At 45.2% G+C, this 13,856-nt stretch overlaps 1 protein-coding gene across 1 annotated transcript in view; it reads left to right on the plus strand.

Moving 5' to 3' along the window:
* The window catches only part of LOC124607134 (arylsulfatase B-like), a 74,557-nt gene extending 63,886 nt beyond the window's left edge, over positions 1-10,671 (plus strand). The window contains exons 6-8 of the mRNA XM_047139342.1: positions 2,053-2,188; positions 6,637-6,795; positions 10,117-10,671. Of these exons, the coding sequence (XP_046995298.1) occupies positions 2,053-2,188; positions 6,637-6,795; positions 10,117-10,592 (771 nt within the window). The 3' untranslated portion in view covers positions 10,593-10,671. The remainder of the gene's footprint in view (positions 1-2,052; positions 2,189-6,636; positions 6,796-10,116) is intronic.
* Positions 10,672-13,856: the final 3,185 nt, after the last annotated feature.

Consider the following 13,856-nt stretch of genomic DNA (forward strand, 5'->3'; position numbering starts at 1 on the left):
CTGTGGGAAAAGAAGGCTCTGAAGCATATCGAGATATGTGCTCTCTGTAACAGGGTTCTTGGCGAAGAAAAATGGTCCATCCACCTTTTCCCGCGAAACTACACAAAACGCATTACATTTAGGAGAATCCATCTTATGTTGTACAACTTCATGTTATTGTTCCGTACCCGATATTCTCTCATTATGACGGTTCACCTTTCTAATTTAAATGGAATGGTATCTCGTCATTAAAGGAGTAAGCGTGGAACAAAACAGTCATCCTCCATCTTGCCAAGAAATAAATTACAGAACTCCACACGTTGTTGTTTGTCACCTTGACGAAGAGCTTTCAGTAGCTGAAATTCGTATGGTTTCATGTGTAAACGCCGACGCAACACATGCCAGACAGACATCAGGGGTACGTCGAGCTGTCGAGCTGCACGGCGAACGGATTTTTGCGGACTCTTTGTGAAACTATGGCGGATGCGTTCGATGTCTGTGTCAGACACTCGGGGACGGCGATTTGCCTTTATGCAAACAACCTGTTTCTAGGAATTACCTGTTTCTCGGAATTGTTCATGCCATCGTATAATGCTCTGTGCTGTAGAAGGCTGCACACCATACCTAGGGCGAAAGTCACGTTGAACAGTTATCACTGACCCGCACTGCGCAAAACGAAGAACACAAAACGCTTACTCTTGTCCCGACACCATTTTAACTAAAATTGAAGTGAGGGCACACTACTGCTACCTAGCGGGAACCATGTAAAACTTGAGAGTTTGCTTTTCCAACAGTACGTCGTTCACGCACATATCTCACAATAACAAAATAGTTATGATTTTTTACAATCGTATCATTATTTTTGATGCTACCTGTGTTACAGCTGCCTAGCACTATTTATGATTACAGAACATTAACTTCATATAGCGAATATTAAAATATTTAGGCACCTAGATAGCTGGATTTCTGATTTGGAGCTTGTTCAGGAGGAAACAAAACTACACTGTACTAACGTGTACATAGATTACAGATTTGGTGTTCTAAGGTCTGTTTTCCTCATCACATGCTAGAAGCTTAAAATAAATACACATTGTGCCACATCGGATAACATTGTCAGAAGTCATACGTTTCTGACATCAACAAGCGTTTGAAGACGCAACAATAAGTAACAATACATTGTTTTAGCAGAATCATTCATGGGCTCAATCTGAATGCCTCTATGTGCAATTTTATGAAGAACAAACAGTTCTGAGGTACAAATACTGTCCTTTCTTTTAATAAAGTAATAAAAGAACACATACGAGGAGAACGTTGTCTCTGCTACACAATAAATATTGATGTCTTATTTTAGGCAGTAAATATGCATGTATGGTATCTGATGAGACTATAAAGTATCATCAAGGCGATGTCTTCGGCAATATTCTTTCAAGTGGACGTTTATTTACAGTAAACAGTGTAACAGCAAACAACTATAGATGCAAAAAAAAATGTGGTCACAATAATGCCGAAACCGAAACAAAACCTTGTGTTCTGGTTTGTAAGAAACTGATCGGCCTAGACAATTACTCTTTCTCACTAACGGGCAGTAGCGGTTTCGTTCAAGTTGTACAGAATACAGCGCTATTATTCTCTGGAAGAGATCCAAATGGAAGTTCATTATCGAAGACAACCGTAGAAATGTGAGTGAAATGAGTGACTCTCTCATGTGAGGAATGTATGAATCCATGTTCCTTTATCATTCTGTTTTCATTATCATGAAAGGCAAAGTAAAGACGAGCTACACGATGTAGTAGAAATAGTAACTTCGCATTCCTGAATGGTCTAGTGCTACTCTTTGGCCTGGATTCCACTTATTAGCGTGGTCCAAATGTACCCAATAGTCCCACGAAGAATTCAGTGTTAAATCGGAATCACCTGTCGCTCTTGGCGGATCTTCAAGTCGTTGAGAGCTGAAAGGAAGAGTGAAGGCAGAACGGAAATCTTTCGATCCCACTATTCTTAGATTTCCGGACCCTGGCTTTACCATCGGGCTCTATACAAGTTGTAGTGATGAGTACATGTTGTCCTTTCCAGTTGAAAGCGACGCTGTGGGAAGGCGGTGTGCGATCTCCGGCCCTGGTGTGGAGCCCGCTGCTGCAGAACACGCCCAGAGTGTCCCACCAGCTGATGCACGTCACCGATTGGCTGCCCACGTTCTACGCTGCTGCAGGTGGGTACTTATCTTTTGTTCTCGCCGGCTAAGACATACCTAGAAGAAAGTCGTCCTTAAAAACTTTAAGTTGGGAGGACACCAGTACTGCAGAGGCTTGAATCCCTGAGTTATCCGGTTATACAGATACTGCGTTTCTGGACTCTGCACTGGGAAACAATTATACAGCAACTCATTTGTGTCTGTTTCTCTTTGGCACTTCTGTTTTACGAGAGTTACCGGCTAGAGGAAATTCAGTTTAATCTGTCATTGGCATTTTCCTCAATCTGCTCATAAAATCGTGCGTTTTAATGTTATCCAGATTTCTAAGTGTTCTCTTTCTCATTGCTTTCTTCCATGGAATCTTTCTTTGAAAATTTTTCCTTGCCGTCAACTTCTCTACAGTATACCTTACTTTTCATCGTCATTTCCATTAGTTGTCTTCACTTTCGTGATCTTAGAGTGTTTCTTCATTCATCATTCTCTGAGCCCACTCAACTCTGAGGACCCTTTTCCACAATAACAATTCAAAACTATCGAAGAATTTTTCCGCTTTATTTTGACTGTATATGGTTAAATTCCATATATTAATGTATACATACAGACTGAAGCGACAAATGAAAATCTGTAGCGAGGCCGGGATTCGAGTCCAGGTCTTTCCAAAAGTATACGGACTGCCCTAATACGCATCCCTCCTCAATCCAAATTCCCATTCACGCCTCAGTCCACTTTGTATTCCCCCTAAGCTCGAACAGCTTTGCGGGGGCTCTCCACCTGTATTGAAACAGAACCTCAGCAGGCTTATTTGGTTTGTCCGTGCAGTCGAGCACAGCCTCTGTGCCTGAGTGGCGTAGTGGTTGGCGCATCTGCCTATTGAGCAGGAGACCAGTGTTGGAATCCCAGCCTTGTTAAAATTTTCAGTCGTCTTTTCAGTCTGTTTGTGTACTTCATAGATGTTTGGTACTCGAAGAGGGCTGGAAGCATACGCGATTAAAAATTCAGTTCAAAATTATATTTAATGGAATAAACTTAACATTCGTCCTATAATACTGTACTCTAGATAAAGCATATGGCGAATCTCTACATATACATCTATATTTGTACTCCTTGAGCCAATTATCAGCGTGTGGCTGAGGATATATCTGGTACCATTGTCTATCCCAGCTGTTTCAGTTCGTTTTATGAATGGAGCGTAGGAATTATTATTTGAGGCTCCGTACGAAATCTTATTGACTTTCTCGTCGTGATTATTTCGTAAAATGTACTTGGGCAGAAGAAATATTTTGCCCAGATGTTCGTGGAATGTGCGACCTCCGTAAAGAACAGCGCCTCTCTTATAGGGTCCATCACTGTCGAAAGTTGAGTAGTACTCAAGAATAGGTCGAAGGAGCGTTTCGGAAGCCACTTGTTTCGTGCATGAATTACATATCCGTCTGAATCTCCCATTGAAGCCCACTACAGCATTTACTTTTCAAAGCCTTTTTTTATGTGGTCATTCCACTTTAAGTCTCGAATAGGCTTACGACACGCCCATTATTTTCCATTGGACCATTAATGTAAATTGTATATGGTAGCAACACTATAACACACCGTTTGTGGAGGTTTCCCAAATTAGGTTTACATTTGTCGATTTCTTAATTCTATCGCGTTTCATTCCTTACGCGCTAGGAGCCGAGAGCGCTAATGCGCTGCTTCTTGAACTCGGGTAGGCGCGCCGGTCCCAGATCGAATCCGCCTGGCGCATTAACGAAGAGGGCTGGTGTGGTTTTAGGCGGCTTTCCACATCCCGCTAGGTGAATACCGGGCCGGTACCCACGTTCCGCCTCATTTAAAACGACTCCCAGATATTCGAAAACGTTCGCACTGTTTCATGGTTCACACTAGATGCAGACACCTGGGGTACACTAATTTTGTCCCAGGGGGTTCAGGGTAGCGACAGGAAGGGCATCCTGCCACCCTCTGACACTAACATTGCCAAATAATATCAACAAGGCCGACCCCGCTTTGAAGTGGGACAAAGGCCCAAAGGATGATGATCACATTGGTTCAAATGACTCTGAGCACTATGGGACTCAACTGCTGTGGTCATTAGTCCCCTAGAACTTAGAACTAGTTAAACCTAACTAACCTAAGGACATCACAAACAACCATGCCCGAGGCAGGATTCGAACCTGCGACCGTAGCGGTCTTGCGGTTCCAGACTGCAGCGCCTTTAACCGCACGGCCACTTCGCCCGGCACTGATGATCACATTTCATTCGTTCTTAACAATCCTCACCCTTATGCAAGCACATCTTCCAGCACATCATGTGGCGCGAGTTGTTACTGAACCTTATGCATTTAGGATGACACATTCAGATATATTTATTGTCCCTACATTATTTTCAATAGATTTCGGTGTTACGTTGCACAATGTTCAGGTCCCTCTGTGATAATAAGTGTTCAATTGAATACCCTGTATTGGTTCTTGTACACCTCAAAAAATACATAAAGGAAATAGATGCCCGCTTTGCTGAAACTACTTTGCTGCCGGTGGTGTCAACGGCGACAGCACAGCAGTTAGACTGTTGATAGGAATTAGGCCACTAAGTTGACAGAATGAGAGGTCCGTGTCAAAACGGTAGACTACACCACTACGCGCTCTAGTTACTAACAGAACCAGTGGGTTTAGGATGCGAAATTCGGGCAGTACTTTGATAAATGTAAAAAAATATGAGGAAGACCCCATTTCGTCACACACACGTCCAGTGTGTCAATCGAGATCTTACAATGGGGTGACAAGTCATGGGGTAGCGAATGCACATATATAGATGGCGGTGGTAACGCGTACACGAGGTATAAAAGGGCAGTGTAGTGGCAGAGCTGTTGTTTGTACTCAGGTGATGAATGTGAAAAGGTTTCGGACATTATGGCCTCACGACGGGAACAACAGACTGTGAACGTGGAATTGTAGTTGGAGACAGGCGCTTGGGTGTTCCAAATGGTAAATCGTTCGGAGATCCACGGTGTCAAAAGTGTGTCGAGAATACCAAATTTCAGGTATAACCTCTCATCACGGACACTGCAAGGAGACAGAAAGGAAAGAGGAGGAGCTGGACAAAGAGGAGGCGAAGAAGACACAGGCGGAGAGATGGGGGAGAAGACAAGAGGGGTGGGGGTGGAGAAAATGGAAGGGGGAAAGAAGAGACGGACAGTGAGGGAAATAATGAGGAGAATGGACTGGGAAAGAAAGGGGAGGAGATGAACAGTGCAAGGGGGATGAGGAGTGGAAGAGAGAGAAGGGAAGGAGAAGGCTGACCAATAAGGGAAAAGAGGAGATGGATTTAGCGGGAGGAGATGAACAGAGGAGGATGCAGCAGGTGGGCAGAGTGGGAGGAGACAGGAGAAGATGTGTGGGGAGAGTAGGGAGAAGGGCATGAGGACAGAGTGGCGATAGAGGAGGTGCATATAGAGAGGGTGTCGGACAGAGAGAGCGGAAAGGAGATGGACTAATAGAAGGATGGAATACATATACATCTGGGCAACGCCCAGTACTGAACTAGTATTTATGTAACTCTGCACTCGTAATAAGCGATTCGAAGTAGAAACATGAAAGTAATGGCCATTGTTCCTCAACGATGTCAAAGTGTACAACATTTCAAGGCGAAGTGATTGGTCCCTAGGATATCGATTAATCGTAACTGTAACGTTCTTATTCATATAGTGTGAACTATCAAGGTTTTGATGCACGTTAAGAACATGTTGATAAGACTACCGGGTGTTTATCTGTAAACTGTAAGGCCAGCAGCGGTTGTGTTTGTGTGTTCAACATATCTTGGTGTTGTGGGAACTGGCCTTCCCGCAAGAACGCTGCAACTGGTCACGGGATGGCTAAGAACCAGTTTCCCATGTAGCAGTGCAACGTAAAATGCGCTGATAACAGATGCGATTCTTTCGCAACACAAACCGCGCCGCACTGTCAATGCGTCTGCTCAGTAGCACTCCTTTACTGTAACTGAATGCAGTCCATTCTGGTATGCAGTTGCGCGACAGCAGAAACAGAAAAGCGGTCCGCGAATTGACTGTCTTTTGAAAAAAAAAAAAAAAAGAACAGATATTAACGATACGGAAAAGGACTAAAAAAGAGAATGTAAGAAGGAAGTCTACGACAGACAGGAGGTGTAGGACAGCAAATCGTGGCGGATATTACCTACCCACTCAGAAAACTAAGAAACACCCCCACCCTCTCCACTACTCCATGCTTCGCCATTCAAAGAAATAGAGTGGTATGACTAGCCTAAGAGGCCCAAAATGAGTGTGACTAGTTACTGAATCAAGATTTTCAGATAACGTAACAATTGACCGAGTCGAAAAATATAACTTTAAGCAACAGGTTAGACTATTTCCCTCTGTGTGAAGTATGGATTGAAGAAGAATTTTTCTGAATTAACAGGTCCTCTGGAAACATTTCTGAGCCAAATATCTTTGCAGGAGGGAATGTTTCGTCACTCCCTGAAGACCTGGACGGTGTCAACTTGTGGGACGCTCTCGTAACGAATGGAGAGTCGCCGCGCACAGAGGTGCTGCTCAATGTAGACGAGAGGGCCGAGAACGGAGGAATTCGCATTGGCGACTGGAAGCTCGTAAAAGGTGAGTATCTTGTCACATTATTAGTGAACCACGTAGCATTACTGTCAGTTCAATAAAAAATACGTAACAACGCCAGGAACCGATGAGATTATCCGGAAGAATGCTATGAGCTGTCATCTAACGAGGGAAACTCCCCATCGCACTCCGCTCAAAATTCGTGGGAAGATGGTTAGTGGATAGCCCTTCAGAAACTGAATACAGCTCAAGCATGAAAACAGGGAAGAGGTGTACTGAACTGTGGAGAAAGAAGCAATCTTGGAACGGTGAACGGTCCAAGTCTAGGGTTTTGAACAGCTGCATCATCCTAGTTGTGTGGTCGCGGTGTTGGACTGCGAATGGGAAGATCCGCGTTCAAAACTCTATAGTGCTCCCGTATTTTTGTTTTCCTCGTTCTTTTTTTTTTTACAAAATTTTGAACTGTTCGTCCGATCATTGACATACCTGTCCGCTGTATTCAGCTTTGCCTTTGTGCCATGGTGTAACCTCCAGGCGTACGTAACTCCTATTTGTTCTACACATGTACCACACGTTATGACTCTTATGTTCCTTATTGGAAGTTTTGACGTTTGAACGTCTTTGTTGTGACATAGTTCACACTTGTGTCACTGTTGTTTTCATTTCTGTGAGTAGTCTGTCTATGTCGCATCACGCCTGCTCTCACTACTCATCACATTTACCTGCAACGGTAATATATTCTTACCACGTGACTCATAGTTTACGATGATAACCAATGTATAGTACGACAATTGCCAAGACTACCGAAGGAGAAGAGACACGTCAATCACCGGGCAGAAAGTCGATAACTTTGCGAAAATAAATGAGGGCCTGAAGGAGATTTTTAACAAAGATCTCGCACTTTGCAGTCCAACATCTTGAACACACAACTACGACGTCCTGGTTCCCGCAGCTCGCTCGACATTGCCTGGTTCATTCACTGTGTCTATTTTGCTTCTTTTTTGACAGTCCAGTGCACTTTCTCCATGTTTTCATGCTTGATCTGTGTTCAGTATTTGACGGGCTATCCACTAAAATCCGTCATTCTGAGTTGGTTTTGGAACTGATGCAAAGTTTGATGACACACGAGTTACGATGTTCGTCGAAATGGACTACACACAACCGCGCACTGCACACCGCTTGTTTACCTGTTCTGAGAGCAGCTGGTACCTCAGGAGGAATCCAACAGCCATAATATAATGGCAGATTGTGCTGGTAGCACCAGGTCACATCCCTTCCGGCTATGGTTGGCAGATATGTCGCAAACACAATTCAGTTTACTCTATAGCAGTTTTAATCATTGTTGCCGTCTTCCTGTCACGCAGCTGTTGAGACAAAAGTAAGAAACAAATCTTCCATTTAGTCAAAGAAATGCACACACCAACTCGTGTGGACGCTCATGGCTGTCACCATCTCGGAAATACTGATAAAATAAGTGCGTCGGTACGGATGGACGATTGCCACAGAATGCCTCAACAGCTAGGTAGATGGCCGCCTGCTCGTAGTAAACTATCAGCGGGAAAGCTGTATAGCTGCCCGAAGACGGACCAGGTCTGAGTACTTGTCGAATGACACTTTTGAGACTCCATACGTCTCTAAGTATTCGCGTCAGGTTGACTGACAATCTGATGAGAAGTCGGCATAGTGTTCATGTTATTGTAACCTACACTACTGGCCATTAAAATTGCTACACCACGAAGATGACGTACTACAGACACGAAATTTCACCGACAGGAAGAAGATGCTGTGTTATCAGATGATCAGCTATTCAGAGCATTCACACACGGTTGGCGCCGGTGACATGAGGAACGTTTCCAATCGACTTCTCATGGGCTCTGAGCACTATGGGACTTAACTTCTGAGGTCATCAGTCCCCTAGAACTTAGAACTACTTAAACCTAACTAACCTAAGGACATCACACACATCCATGCCCGAGGCAGGATTCGAACCTGCGACCGTAGCAGTCGCGCGGTTGAGAAATGTGTACCATCACGTTTCCGACTTTGATAAAGGTCGGATTGTAGCCTATCGCGACTGCAGTTTATCGTATCGCGACATTTCTGCTCGCGTTGGTCGAGATCCAATGACTGTTAGCAGAATATGGAATCGGTGGGTCCAGGAGGGTAATACGGAGATGACAAGCATCTTATCTGCATGGCTGTAACGGATCCTGCAGCCACGTCTCGATCCCTGAGTCAACAGATGGGGACGTTTGCAAGACAACAACCTTCTCCACAGGCAGTTCGACGACGTTTGCAGCAGCATGGAGTATCAGCTCGGAGACCATGGCTGCGGTTACCCTTGACTGCATCACAGACAAAAGCGCCTGCGATGGTGTACTCAACGACGAGCCTGGGTGCACGAATGGCAAAACGTCATTTTTTCGGTTGAATCCAGGTTTTGTTTACAGCATCTTGATGGTCGCATCTGTGTTTGGCGACATCGCGGTGAACGCACATTGTAAGCGTGTAATCGTCATCGCCATACTGGCGCGTCACCCGGCGTGATGGTATGGGGTGCCATTGGTTGTACGTCTCGGTCACCTCTTGTTCGCACTGACGGCACTTTGAACAGTGGACGTTACATTTCAGATGTGTTACGACCCGTGGCTCTACCCTTCATTCGAAACCCTACATTTCAGCAGGATAATGCACGACCGCATGTTGCATGTCCTCTATGGGACTTTCTGGATACAGAAAATGTTCGACTGCTGCCCTGGCCAGCACATTCTCCAGATCTCTCACCAACTGACAACGTCTGGTCAATGGTGGCCGAGCAATTGGCTCGTCACAATACGCTAGTCACTACTATTGATGAACTGTGTGCTGAAGCTGCTTGGGCAGCTGTACTTGTGCACGCCATCCAAGCTCTGTTTGACGTATCAAGGTCGTTATTACGGCCAGAGGTGGTTGTTCTGGGTACTGATTTCTCAGCATCTATTCATCCAAATTTCGTGAAAATGTAATCACATGCCAGTTCTAGTATAATATATTTGTCCAAGCAATACCCGTTTATCATCTGCATTTCTTCTTGGTGTAGCAATTTTAATGGCCAGTACTGTATATTTGGGAATAAAATAGTGAAGAATCTATTCCAGGGTGTTCATGTAATTTTGATCCTCACGGACTCATTGTTTACATTGTCTAAAGAGCGACACGTGGTGTCCTCTGCCAACGACAGGCGGTCGTAAAAACTTGTTTTTCATTATCCCCACTTTACATACCAGCACAAATTATCGATTTCATGTCAGCATCCACTACACTTACACATTGTTACTGTTCTATAGAGCCTTTACACAACACCTGTGGTTAATGTTCATGAAACAGGAGTCCAGAACAACGCCGCTGGTACCGGCTACCTGGGCGCGAGTGGTGCGGAGAACAACCGCTCCACGCCGGCCTACGGCCCAGAGCAGGTGTTGGCCAGCCCGGCGGGTCAGGCGGTGTCCAGTGTGCTGGGAGGGTCCACCTCTCCTGAGGACATGCTGCGGCTGCGCGCCCAGGCCACCGTGACCTGTCCGGACCACCCGCAGACGCCGCTCTGTCAGCTTCTCAACGCCACCGACGTCTGCGTCTACAACATCACCCAGGACCCGTGCGAGGCTGGAGACGTGGAGGTACCCGAGGACGTCGTCAACACGCTGCTGGAGAGACTAGAGGAGTTCTGGCAGCAGGTGGTACCTCAGGAGGAGTCCAACAGCCAACCTGACATATCGGACCCTGCGCGCTGGAACTATACTTGGGTGCCGTGGACCACCTGTAGCGCTGATAGCTCGCTCTCTTTCTGTAATGTTGTAGAATGAAAAGATGAAATCCCAAGATAGACGATGAAATCTGAGCACGATTCATGGTGCACTTGTTAGTTTCTCCAGTTATGTTAAACTTGATGTACTGCACTTAGTACCAGTTTTTCCTTCTCATGTCATTTATGATGTTCATGAAGTTTATAAGAAGTAAATGGTATCACTTGGCGTATATACCTAAATGACATTTCTCCTTCACTCGAACCAAATCTCTTACTGCTGGGCATTGTAATATTTCAGGGACAACCACACATCAGCAAGCTGTATCAGGTACCGGTGACAATCTGTCATCATCGTTGGAATTCTCTTCAACAGTGCCACGTTTTGCAGACGCCATCGACACAATCGTCCGACATACATAAGGAATTTTGTTGCCAGGTCTTCAACATCGATACATACATTTGACCTTCAAGAGCCCACCTAAAGAGGTTAAGTTATTTGGGTCGTCTCACTCGATTTTTTTCCTTCAGTGTACAGTTACCTTCTTTCAGTGTCATAGTACTTAAATGGCTCTGAGCACTATGGGACTTAACTTCTGAGGTCATCAGTCCCCTAGACCCACTTAAACCTAACTAAGGACATCACACACATCCATGCCTGAGGCAGGACTCGAACCTGCGACCGTAGCGGTCACGCGGCTCCAGACTGTAGCGCCTAGAACCGCTCGGCGACTCCGGCCGTAGTACTCAAGCCTGTAAGTTAAGGGTTCTTAGGCATTGCCTCAATGTGTGCACAAACACTTGTCCCTGCAAAATTGTGACATGTGCTCAGGCAATAAGGGCGTTGTCCGTGACAGGCAGGGTTCAGGCTTCGACTCCCAGTCCGAAATACAGTTTCAAAATGCCACGAAGTTTCACGTAATAAACGTCTTAGCGCCGACTATCAATTTTTGAACTTATTATGACCTTCTGAACTACGTCGTTTCTATTCACCTTGACTACCCGTAGTTCTGAAAATTGCTTCATATGGAAAACTTAATGTGTAAGGAGTACGTTCATACGTATACAGTAAACAAAAAATGGATTTTGTCTTGTGTTGAGACGCACAGAATAATCATGCGCTCTGTAAGGCTGTAGTGTGTTAGGGAAATGCAGTCAATGCACGAATTAATTATCTTGAGTAGCTACGCCTTGACGACGGAGGTCACCATCAGATTCCACTGTTCAGATTATACCTGGACTCGTCCGTGAACATAACCTGAGACCACTGTTCCAGAGACCATGCACTGTGTTCTTGACACCATGGTTTACATGCTCTCCTGTGACCAGGGGCCAGTGGAATGGACGTTGTAGGCCTCCGGGAGAATAAACCTTGTCTGTTATGTCCCCTGTAAACTGTGTGTCTGGATACAACTGTTCCAGTGGCTGCGGTAAGGTCCCGAGCAAGGCTACCTTTAGTTCTCCGTGGCCGTCTGCGGGCACTGATGGTGAGACATCAGTCTTCTTGTATTGTTGTACACTGTGGACGTCCCGTACTGTAGCGCCTGGACACGTTTCCTGTCTGCTGGAATCGTTGCCACAATCTTGAGGTCACACTTTGTGGCACACAGAGGGCCTGTGCTACGAGCTGCTGTGGTTGACCAGCCTAAAGTCCCCCTAATATGCTACCCCTCATAACGTCATCAGTATGTGTTCTTTGAGCCATTTTCAACATAAAATCACCATTAGCACGTCTGCACACTTACTCGCTGCACCTTACTCTGACATGCACCAACACACCTCTGCGTATATGGACTGCTGCCAGCGCTACCGTGCGACGACCGCAGGTCAGATGCACCACATGGTCTTACCCCGAGGTGATTTAAACGCGCAAACCGCCTACCAGAGCGTTATTTCACCATATATCAGCACTATCCTTAATTTATGAGCATGAGTGTACTTCGATGACTGGTTACGACTGACTCCCAGGCCACATAAAAACGCTGACAGCGTAGGTGGTGGTGAGATGTAATGAGAGCCATATCACTCATTCTTCCGTCTTTCAATAGCAGTCAGTATAGCAGCCTACTGACCAATCATATTCGTTAGTCCTTTTGTTTCAGTTGACCGGGTGGCGACTTTTTTTTTTTTTTTTTTTTTTTTTTAATCATCAGTCTACTGACTGGTTTGATGCGGCCCGCCACAAATTCCTTTCCTGTGCTAACCTCTTCATCTCAGAGTAGCACTTGCAACCTACGTCCTCAATTATTTGCTTGACGTATTCCAATCTCTGTCTTCCTCTACAGGTTTTGCCCTCTACAGCTCCCTCTAGTACCATGGAAGTCATTCCCTCATGTCTTACCAGATGTCCTATCATCCTGTACCTTCTCCTTATCAGTGTTTTCCACATATTCATTTCCTCTCCGATTCTGCGTAGAACCTCCTCATTCCTTACCTTATCAGTCCACCTAATTTTCAACATTCGGCTATAGCGCCACATCTCAAATGCTTCGATTCTCTTCTGTTCCGGTTTTCCCACAGTCCATGTTTCACTACCATACAATGCTGTACTCCAGACGTACATCCTCAGAAATTTTTTCCTCAAATTAAGGCCGGTATTTGATATTAGTAGCCGTGCGGTTCTAGGCGCTGCAGTCTGGAACCGACCGACCGCTACAGACGCAAGTTCAAATCCTGCCTCGGGCATGGATGTGTGTGATGTCCTTAGGTTGGTTAGGTTTAAGTAGTTCTAGGTTCTAGGCGACTGATGACCTCAGAAGTTAAGTCGGATACTGCTCAGAGCCATTTGAACCTTTTTTTTATATTAGTAGACTTCTCAGGCCAGAAATGCTTCTTTTGCCATAGCGAGTCTGCTTTTGATGTCCTCCTTGCTCCGTCCATCATTGGTTATTTTACTGCCTGGGTAGCAGAATTCCTTAACTTCATTGACTTCGTGACCATCAATCCTGATGTTAAGTTTCTCGCTGTTCACATTTCTACTACTTCCCGTTACCTTCGTCTTTCTCCGATTTACTCTCAAACCATACTGTGTACTCATTAGCCTGTTCATCCCGTTCAGCAGATTATTTAATTCTTCTTCACTTTCACTCAGGATAGCAATGTCATCAGCGAATCGTATCATTGATATCCTGTTCCCTTGTATTTTAATTCCACTCGTGAACCTTTCTTTTATTTCCATCATTGCTTCCTCGATGTACAGATTGAAGAGTAGGAGCGAAAGGCTACAGCCTTGTCTTACACCCTTCTTAATACGAGCACTTCGTTCTTGATCGTCCACTCTTATTATTCCCTCTTGGTTGTTGTACATATTGTATATGACCCGTCT

Source organism: Schistocerca americana, chromosome 3, assembly GCF_021461395.2.
Source record: "Schistocerca americana isolate TAMUIC-IGC-003095 chromosome 3, iqSchAmer2.1, whole genome shotgun sequence".
Lineage (NCBI taxonomy): Eukaryota > Metazoa > Arthropoda > Insecta > Orthoptera > Acrididae > Schistocerca > Schistocerca americana.